Here is an 11,215-nt window from a genome sequence, read left to right on the forward strand (position 1 = left end):
TTTTTAATCCCCACGAAAGGGTGCACGCATGTACTTATCCTAGCCTCTTGGAGGCTGCTCTTCACTGGTTCGGAGTGTCCAAGCAGAATCTCTGCTGCCGAGTCTCTCTCGATCTGGAAACTGCTTCCCGAGCGGACACAGCATAGCTGTTTGCCTGCTTCACCGCAGACGGCGTGGCTGCGGCGCTGCAGTTTTGCCTCCGTGGCTCTAGCCCTCCTCACCTCTTCCAAACGGTCTCCCTCTCCTGTATCACTCAGACGGATTTCTTAACCTTGCCTTGTTCAGGGCTGCCAGATATTCACATAGAATCAAATCACTTGTTTTTCCAGGTCTTTGTTGTAAGAGGGATATAGGAAGCATCTAACTACTCCGCCATGTTCTGCTGCCAATAGTGTTTATGTAGAAAGGAGCAGGAAGGAGAGGGGCATTAGTCTGCAGGCCTTTAAACTCTGATGTATGACTTGGCATTCTGGAAATCAGGCTAGCATGTTCAGTAGTAGATCTGTTTCTAGAGTGGACAGACCACAATCTAAGCCAACGAGTGTAAGCTTCCCCCTTCTCCCTACTCCAGCAATTCTACTTAAAACTCTCTCTCCTGCAGGGGCTGCTTCTTGGTGCATCTATCTGCAATGCCTCGTCTATTTGTATACCTTGTGGTGCTGGGCTGAATGCCCATGATGTTAAAACAAGGAATTAGGGGTCAAAGTAAAAAAGAAAAAGATAAAAAAAGCAGAAGAGCTCTCATCAGTGAAGTATCCAAGAAGCGTACAGACATGAGAAAAATTAAGGGAATGACTGCTATTCTCTGTGGATAACCAAATAGAAGAAAAGGACTAGATATTAAAACTTAAAAACTCTCTCCTATAGGGGCTGCTTCTCGGTGGGTCTATCTGCACGCCTCGTCTATTTGTATATCTTGTGGTGCTAGGCTGAATGCCTATGACTTTAAAACAAGGGCTTAGGGGTCAAGGTAAAAAAAACAAAAGACAAAAAACAGAAGAACTCTCATCAGTGAAGTGTCCAAGAAGTACACAGACATGAGAAAAATGGAGGTAATGACTGCTATTCTCTGTGGATAACCAAACAGAAGAAAAGGACTGGATATTAAAACGGGACTTCAAATGCATTCAAGAGAGAAGTCTTTATCTGTATTAGCAACGAGACAAAAGATGCAGTGAACTGCTGAGGCATGGGATGTGCTCAGCAGGGCCATTTTAATCTAAGCATCACAACCTCCCCCCACAGTGGAGTCAGGACGAAGACAATCCCTCACTTTGGAGAGGTAGATATAGAGGCAGCTCTAGGGCTTAGCGTGGGTTATGCTACAAGTCAAGAAAAACCAGCAGCACCAGCACCATACAGTGCCTCTGCGGATGAAGCGGTATCCCAGTATTTATGGTGTTAATTGAATACCATATGAACAAGATCAATGGTCTTGGTTCCTCTCAAAATCAGTACTTCTCTCCATTTGACCACGCAGCATTTTTCATACTGTAAAAACAGCTGGAGAAATATGGGGAGCCACATGCAAATAACCGTGATTTCTTATGCTCCTTCCATAGGGATGGGTGATAGGCCTTTTCCATTCCTGTGGCTGCTGGTTGCCATCTAGTCGTTTCTGACTGATGTAGGAAATAATATTGGAGTTATTCCCTCTCCTTGAGCATAGAGAATGTGAACCAGCTGGAGCTGGGCCCACAAGGACTCACAGGGACACACCAACTGGGCCCTGAGGTGTAAAGACAATAGCTAAGATAATCTTGGAAAATATCTTTTAGGGAAACTTTCACAAAAAGCGGATCAAACACAACACAAAAGACTTTCTACTTTTTCTATTAGCATTTAGTGAATAGAAATTTGTTGGACCAATGAAGACCCTCCTGATTGTCATTACTGAAACCTGTACCAGTGATTGTTAAGAAAGACAATTCAAAATGTAGGATCACAGTTTCTAGCCAGTCTGTGAAAAGGTGAAGCTTTCAATGGTTTTGCCCATTTGTAATGTTAATATATACTGATGGCTCTGTAACTCTTCCTTTGGACTCGGGCAGACATGGCTGTGGCAGCATGCTTGTCCGTTTTCCCATTCTTGCCTATTTTGTAATATTCTTTGGACTCGGGCAGACATGGCTGTGGCAGCACGCTTGTCAGGTTTTCCCATTTTTGCCTATTCTGTAATATTCTTTGGACTTGGGCAGACATGGCTGTGGCAGCATGCTTGTCCGTTTTCCCACTTCTGTCCGTTCTGTGGTATTTCCTTGGACTCAGGCAGACATTCTAGCTCTGGCAGCATGGTTGTCCTTTTCCCACTTCTGCCCTTTTGAATACATACCAAATAAAACTTTCTTTTTGCTTTACTAAACTTTGTGATGTTTTTTCCCCTACAACACGACTTATGGTGACCCATGTTTGCTGAGTAGAACTGCTCCATAGGGTTTTCAAGGCTGTGTCCTTTTAGAAGCAGACAGCCAGGCCTATCTTCCAAGGTGCTTCTGGGTGAGTTCAAACAGCCAACCTTTCAGCTAGTAGTCAAGTGCTTAACTGCTCAACCCAGGGACTCCTTTTCCATTCCTAATAACCCCTAGTGTGTTTACCTTTGTGTGAATCTTAAGGGCATAAAGCTTCAAGGGACAAAATTTCCTAGCTTGAGTTTATAAAGAATACCAATGAGATATACCAAAAGAAGTCACTGAGGCTGATTCTCAGGGATAGAAATCTCTCCTCCTCCCTCTTTTATTTTAGTCTCCCTTGGGAACTAGTAAAATCTTAACTGCTTATTAAAAGAGCACTACGGATATAAAGAAATCATATGCAAACCAGCTGACATATGGGGCTCCATAGAGGCGGATGTTAGGAATGTTGGCACTCGAGTCTGTTTTGTTTCCCATTTCTCTTAGCCTAAAATGCTCCAATTTTATCAGCACTGAAATATGAAAAAACATGTATGTGTGAAACAAGCCATAAAGCCTCAGGCTGAACCATCTGCACGGCCACATCTGGGCAGGAAGAGTCCTCAGGCACAACCACCACAGAGTCAAAGGTTCTTTCTTAGATGGGGGCAAATCTCACTTTAATTGCAAAAGCCTTCATTTACAACACATTTCATAATGAACAGAGTGGCTGACTTGTGAGCACATGAATATACAAAAGTCCCCTGACGTTCAAGTAGTCAAAAGCATTCAACAAGGAAAGCAACCCTCAATTTTCTGAAGACTGTTTTACATTTTAAAAGATGACTAGGCATACCAGGAAGTTCAAAATAGTAGGATGTACCTTCAGGGAAAGGAGAAGTAACCCTTTTCTCATATAAGTAGGCAAATACATTATCAGCAGTTCCACTTGATAAAGTGAGTTGGAGAGCTGGATGTCGTCCTTGAAACAAGCTAGGGCAGGATGCTTAGTAGTACGGGGCTGTGGGAGGGGGCAGGAAACCTGGGGAAAGGAGCACCAGATACCTTCCAGTGCCAACCAAATTAACTCACACCCCAGACACAGGCTGTACAAGAACAGCCCCTGACAGTCACTGGTCTCATTGCTGGGTGTCGTCTAATGGTATTAATTTAGCCCACTCAAACTGTCATTGAATTTAAGTTATAACGAATCTTAAGGAAATTCTTGCAGCATATAGATAAGGATACCTATTTACCTAATTAGTGCAATAGTTACACAAATTAACATTCCTGTTCTAATAAGGGTTTGTTCTATACAGTGGAATGGTTTAAGAAAAACTTGTCGAATTTTTTACTTTATTGTACACTTTCGAAAGGGACATAGGGAACAGAGAGAAAAAGTGTGACAAAATCCCCAACTGTGGGGCCCAGTAGGTACAAAACCAGACTTCTCTGACTCAGGGTCCATCCATAGTTTTAGGAAGTTTAAATGCCTACGGAAGTCTAGTGAAGCCCATTACACCCCCAACCCCTACGGAAAGAATTCCACAGTGAATCTATCACAGTGCTCTAGCTAAAGCTCATGTTTAAGACTACAGAGAGTTTCAACTTAACATCTAAATTTTAAAACTGTAGCATTTCAGCAACAAATAATCTCAGAGAGCTCATTTCAGAAGTGAAAGAACTATTGCTCAGGTGTGTGAAGTTAAGCTGCTGTTCTCGGCTCCGCACCTGCGCTCAGGCCTAGGCGGACACATATGGTGGGGGCGGCTCCTTGGCAGTGCTGTTCACAGTGGCATCATCATATGGGGGTAACAGCACCTGAGAAGGCAAAAGGAAAATAAGGATTAATGTTTCATAAGTGGAAATAAATTTCCTCAAGGCTCAAATTTCACTGAACTTTATATACAATTAAACATTTGCCATAACCTGTACCAAGTTCAATTTTCCAGCAAGTGGATACACCCTGATGAAAGACTTTTTGAACCCTAACTCAAAGAGGCAAAAGGGAGAGACTTTCTTCCCTTTCTGAGTTTTCCTAACCCTGTCCATGCGCTAAACCAGGGCACCTGGATGGCCAGAGGATGAGGTGGGAGGTGGTGGTGGTTTCAGGAGAGGAAAAAGGACTTTTGCATAAGTGCGTGCGTGCGTGCATGCACGCACAGCTGCAGACTAAGACAGGCACCTGACTGACTATGGAATCACTCATGGTGAGATGTGGGTGGCACAGTAGAAAACACAAGGGCTTTGGTATCAATTTGGACTCAAAGCCTGCCTCAGGTATGTTTTACCAGTGTGGCCTTGGGTAAGTAATTTAACCTCTTTCCATGTCTGTAAAACTGGGATATCTGAGAAGTACCAGTTAAATCAGTTACCATTGAGTTGATTCTAACTTACGGAGACCACACGTGTGTCAGAGTAGAACTGTGTTTCCAACGACTGATTTTTTCGGAAGTAGGTTGCCAGGCCTTTCTTCCGAGGTGCCTCTGGGTGGATGTGAACCAGTAACCTTTTGGTTAGCAGCAATGTGTTAACTCCACCACCCAGGGACACCTGAGAAAGAGGTCTACAAAAAAGGAAGCACACACCACACTGTGTGGCACATACCTGAAATGGTAGACATTACGTGATTATTTGTAAATGGCTGCTTGGAGAGGAACCAAAAAAAGCAAGCGCTGAATTTATTAATCACCTTTTTGTTTATATTTCAAGTACAAAAACAATAGCTTATATTTATTTATAATCTGTTAACATAAGAAAACATGGGCTGAATGTGGCTTTCTTGGAACAGAAGACAAAACATAGTTATCAACTCAGTATCATTAGCCTTAAGTCAGTCAGCTAGCTTTTATTATGCATGTTATTATGGGCCAGGCATTGTAGGTACAAGACAAACAGGACTAGAAACAGTTCCTGCCCTGAGAAGATTAAAATAAAACCTTATCCACCTCAAGTGCCTTGTGAAAAGAAAAAGAATATTCACAAACAAAACAGAATAAAACCACTTTGTTTTTCTTTTATGGATATTAGCTACACACTTAAGGCGGTAAATGTTCATCTCTTCCACGTATTTTCATTTATTTGTCCCTTAGGCTCCTACAGGGAAGACACTAACATCTTCTTTTTAAGCTTCTGTTTTAAGCTTTAGTCATCACGCCACCCCTTCTTCCCCCACCCGCACACTTCTCTAACATAGCATGCATCATTGCTCATTTTTCTCTTCCTCTAGCTTTGGAGCTCCTAGAGGGCTGAAGCCCTGTCTTACTTATCCCCAGTATTGGGCCTGGTGCCTATTCAACAGTAGGAAATCAGAGGTGTTTGTGGAATAAATGAATGAGGTATCATTTAGGCCAAGGCCTTAAAGAATCTACAGGGTTCATCAGGTGGGGAAGGGCAGCCTGGGTGGCATTCTAGACAGAGGGCATCTGTATTGGTTAGGGGCCAATGGGGAGACAAAAATCACATAGTAATTTGAACAGAGAAAGTTTAGTGTGAAGAATTATTAACAGGGAATTGTCTAAGAGGGGGAAAAAAGAGAAAACTAGTGCAGACTGAGAGTATTCAAGGAAGGAACAAACATGGAAATGGGTTCTTTCCCCAAGGCTGGGATTCAGACATTGCTGGAGAGGGTGTGGTTGAAACCCACTGAAATCCACAGTCAGCAGGTCGAGGCTGGTGTGCAAAAACCCACCTGTTGGAAGGCTGCTGCAGGAGTAATGTTGGGTTGCTGCCCAGAACCTGCTCATGGAGAGGTGCTATTTGCCCTGGAAACTGCCTGAGAAGAGGCTGTGTATTGGGGTGCTGAGAAGCATGTCATGAGGAGATGCTGCTGCTAGGCCCTCCTCCCTCAGGGTACTGCCAGTAAGAGCCAAATGCTGTGGACCACACAAACCAAAAAAAAAAAGAAAAACCCCAAACCCATTGCCGTCACGATTCCGACTCACAGCAACCCTACAGGACAGAGCTGCCCCACAGAGTTTCCAAGGAGTGCCTGGTGGATTCGAACTGCCGACCTTTAGGTTAGCAGCCATAGCTCCTAACCACTGTGCCACCAGGGTTTCCATGTGGAGTACACAGGACCCAGGAAAGAAAATCCTTTCCTCCTCCAGCACCCTCTACTGACAAAGCCTACCATCACGCCAGCTGGCAAAAGAGAAACATTTAGAGAAATATTAGCCCAACTGGGCTAAACGGGAAAAGTTGGGAGTTGAGACGCAATACACTGATTATTGGCACAACCACACATAAACAAGCAACGGGAACAGGCATGAGAGTCATTACTGTCACCTTCATGGCTTTTGTTCCTGAAAGTGGTAGTGATGCTGCCCCTGTGTCCTAAACACTTTATACTTGTGGCATTACCCAAGGTTCAGAGTCTGAGGCATGTTGCCCATGCTGAAAGGGAAGGGAGCACCCAAGATACACTCATGTATAAGATGCCAGTCTGAGACAAGGAAGCAGTGTTATCCCCACAAAGAGAAACTATCCACTCTTGATCCAAACCACCAACCACACTGAGCACCTAGTCTGTAGAGAGTACTCAGTAATGGCAACACAAATCTAAAAACATATCATTGTCTTCTGAGGAACTTAGCAGTCCAGGTCACCAGCCTACCCTTCTGTCAATCTGTCATACTTTGGTGGCTTGTGTGTTACTATGATGCTGGAAGTTACCACCAGTATTTCAAATACCAGGACGGTCACCCATGGTGCACAGGTTTCAGTGGAGCTTCCAGACCAGGAAAAAAGGTCTCGAGATCTACTTTCTAAAATTTGCCAATGAAAACCCTATGGATTACAAACAGAATATTGTCTGATATAGTGCTGAAAGATGAGCCCCACAGTTGGAAGGCATTACACGATAGCTGCAACAATGGACCCAAACATAACAATTACCATGGGTATGGCGCAGGACTGGGCAACATTTTTTTCTGTTGTATGTAAGGTCACATGATTCAGAGCCAACTCGACAACAACTAACTAACAACAAGTAGTCTAGCAGAGGGCAGAGGCAGGTAAAACGGGTATACTTCAGCATGACAGATGCTTAGGCATCGACAAGATGCTAAAGAAGACAGGGACAACTAATTTAGGCTGGAAGTTCAAGGAAGACCTCTCAGTAGGATAAGGAGGAGGTGACAAGGCATTGAGTGAAGAGGATGACATCCCAAGGTAAGAGCTCAAGCAAAGGTAGGGAAGCAAGAAAGCATAGCACTTTCTGGGAATTGCAAGGGATTTGCTATGGCGAATCTTATGGGAGAATGTGGGGAGGTGAAGTTGGAAACATAAACCAGGGTCAGGGCATGAAGAGTGAGCCTGTGTACCACCCATAAGCAGTTTTATCCAGTATCTAACAGTAGTATTTCCACTAGAAATCCTAAAAGCCTCTGGTTGAGCTGAAGGAAAAAATGTGTTCTTGAAAACAAAGCAATAGCTCTCCTCTCTATCTGCTTGTTTGACTTTAGGACTGAGCCTCAGCATGCATGAGTAAGCTCACTCATATGCTTGCAAACACACACAAATACACAGAATTAGATGATTAGATGTGGTAACTTATAACAAGTGGTAACAACTGTGATCAGCACTAGACATGTTAAATTTAGCATGACTGAGCCTCAGCATTATGCTCCACAACTTCATTAAATAATTTACTGGTTCATATCTATCATTATCCTTTGGTAAATTATCCTAAAACACAGTGGAGCTACTTTAAAAAGGAGTGAAATCAGCCATCGTAGCCAACGTTGTTGTATGTGTGTGTGTTTCTAACGAGCAAAATGCAACACTCAAATCAAACTCCCCGAAATGTTTGTACAAGAGTAAACATAAAATTTTCTTAAAAAGAGAAAAAAAGTGCTGCAAAATTTGCCTTTTGTCCAAATAAACTTACTTTCATTTTGAATTTGGCAGCTTGTCACTACTCCTTCCTATTTATCTTCAAATTTATTTTAAAATTTCATATTACTTTAGTATTTTAACATCTTGATGGCCTTCATTCTCAAATATTCTATTGTCTTTGACCCTTTATCTGAAGGTCAAGATGCCTGGTGAAGAGTTTCTCCTGTCATGAAAGTTTCTGAAACCCTCATTGTCTTCACTTCTCCACTGCCACCCACTAAATGCTGACTGTAAAAAAATGCTCTTCACACAGCACCTCATGCTACTGGACAACTTCCAAAGTTCTTCAAATGGAATTGGTTTTAAATTCTTGGAGGGACAGTGTCATCTTTTCATCTAAATGATGCTGATACTATTGATGACTTCAAGAAAGGGTCTGGTGGAATAAGAATGGCCATTCAGTTTCTATTACAGTCTGTTAATACTGACTAAAAACACAGGCTATTTTCCTTTTCTACAAAGATGGATGAAGTACTTGGAAATATGGGAAAGTAACTATAGGGTAAATTAAGATACAATATGCCAATTAAAATGCCACACAAAAAAAGTCATGAAAATTGAATTATTTTGAAATTTTTAGAAGTTAGCATTTAGTTAAACCCAGTCTTTTATTATTTTAAAAAGTTTAATTATTCACAATGAATGACCAAAAAAATAATACCTGAAGGCTACGAATATGGGTCATGTCCTACTTCAACCTAAAGTCACTGCCTGGCAAACAGCAGGTACTCAGCATAAATCTATATACATTATAAACCTCCACCATAGACCCTTTTGTTTCAAGTAATACTTTAAGACCATTGTATTTCAATACAATCAAATTCTCATCTAAGTACAGTCTGTTGGAATTTGTTTTAACAGGATCTCACTTATAGAATGACTGGATGATAGTGTGACTTTCTCCCACCCTGATGACCTCAGAAGCATCTGTTCATTAGGAAGTATAGCATGTATCTATACATAGTGTCTATCGGGAGTCATTATACTAGGTGGACAGCATTCTGGTGGGAAAGAAGGTCATCATTCATTTCAATTCATCTTAACAAATATTCAGTGTTACCAGAGGAAACTTCATTCTCCTTAGCTACACTAACATGTGGATCATGGGAGGGAGAAATAACATCAAATGTTGTAAAATCTAATACCCTGGAATAGAAGTGCTTCCAACTGGGCATAAATCTACAAGTCACAAAAATTTGGAAAACTAATTGACTTCATCAAATAATAAGAAATGATAAATGCTCAAGAGGAAAGAACTACTGGTAAAAATAAGAAATGTTTTGGTACGATAGTTAGAATTGGGCTTTCAGCTTAATATCAAAGTTAAGCTGCTAAAGGCTTATCTGGAATTCTATAGTTGCTAGGGTTATGCTCCCAAAAGTATTATATATAAATTATACAAATGTCTCTAGACAGTCGTAAAAATACATCACAACATGTTAAGAAGATATACCAATTATGCTCTTGGGTACCTGGGGAACCACAAATGGACCACAAGGAATCTATGAGTCCCTGAAATTGCATGTACAATTTTGTGTCTGTGTATTTATTTTCCTGGGGAGGGTGTCTACAGCTTTCATTAGATTCTCAAAGAACCATCCCTGGTGATTTTGGGGTCTAGGACCATGGGGACAGTACAAGACACAAAGTGAATTGCACCATTTCAGTCTGTGCATTGTCTCTCACATTCTAACAGGGGTGAGGTACAGTTAAAATGAAATCACGGTCCAGAATGACAGCTGTGTGGCACCTAATCCACACTGGAGCATGGGGGAGGAGAAGCCCTGGGAAAGAAACAGAATTGACAGATTATCTTATAGAGCTGGACAGTGGGATAGTAATATCAGTAGGAAACTGGCAGATCTGATAGCTATTTAGAAAGGACCAGGGCTAGGTAACAAGCTTGGCAGCTGAGGAACCAAGGCAAATGTTAGCTCGGAAAAAACAAGAGTTGTGCAAGAAATGGAATGTACACTACAGAGCTCCACACTAAACAATATCCACACATACTCATAGTCAAACACTAATTAATGATTTAACCAAAATTTTGGTATAAAACTATATTAGGAGCATGAAGGGAGCAGAGAATTCAGGAGGAGAATAAGAGTTACATTCTATTCAACAACAAGAAGTCAAAAGATATCTCAAATTGTTAATAAGAAATTGGCAATATAAACATAACCCATTGCCACTGAGTCGATTCCAACTCATAGCGACCCTATAGGACAAAGTAGAACTGCTCCATAGCGTTTCCAAGGAGCAACTGGTGGATTTGAACCGCCAACTTTTTGGTTAGCAGCCAAGCTCTTAACCACTGCACCACCAGGGCTCCAAAATAATCACAGTATTTTGAAATATGGAGGTAAATACTAGAAAGAAAACAAGTGAAAAGAGTTGAGGGTATATACCTGTTGGAGTGAAAGAGTGGGGGGGGGGAGGTGGGCAAGAGTGGAGGAGGACAAAAAAAATCTTTCAATACCATGATTCTTAGCTATGCCCATGCAATACATTAAAAATAAAGATAACATTTAAAAAATAAAAGGATAATCATGGCAGTCTTAAAGGAAAGCGGAAGTCATCAAAGGACCACTTTCAACCTGCAGATGGCAGGCTGGGAAAGAGCCACCCCATTCCTTTTGCCTTTTCTGAAGGCAGGGCATTGTTAGTTTACCCTGCAGGGTCCGGGAAAACAACTCTAGCTCGCCAAAGACATGACTCTCAACAGAAAAAGGGCAGTAGGGGCTGGATACATGCAGTACACACAGTGAATAAAGCAACTCAGGAGGATGTGCTGTTTGATGTTATAACCCAGGAGATGAAACTGTGTTTCACAGAGAAGTTGGTCAGGACTTGCTTGCTTGAGACCCTGCCATTCCTGTGATCCTCAACCTCCAAATTAACACATAATCTAGAGTAGTCCAAACACC

At 41.9% G+C, this 11,215-nt stretch overlaps 1 protein-coding gene across 1 annotated transcript in view; it reads right to left on the reverse strand.

The window, feature by feature from the left end:
- Positions 1–3,736: 3,736 nt before the first annotated feature.
- The window catches only part of LAPTM4B (lysosomal protein transmembrane 4 beta), a 41,065-nt gene continuing 33,586 nt past the window's right edge, over positions 3,737–11,215 (reverse strand). The window contains exon 6 of the mRNA XM_023725879.1: positions 3,737–4,211. Coding sequence (XP_023581647.1) covers positions 4,134–4,211 — 78 coding nt within the window. The 3' untranslated portion in view covers positions 3,737–4,133. The remainder of the gene's footprint in view (positions 4,212–11,215) is intronic.

The sequence above is a fragment of the Trichechus manatus genome, unplaced genomic scaffold (assembly GCF_000243295.1).
Source record: "Trichechus manatus latirostris isolate Lorelei unplaced genomic scaffold, TriManLat1.0 scaffold00009, whole genome shotgun sequence".
Classification (NCBI taxonomy): Eukaryota; Metazoa; Chordata; class Mammalia; order Sirenia; family Trichechidae; genus Trichechus; species Trichechus manatus.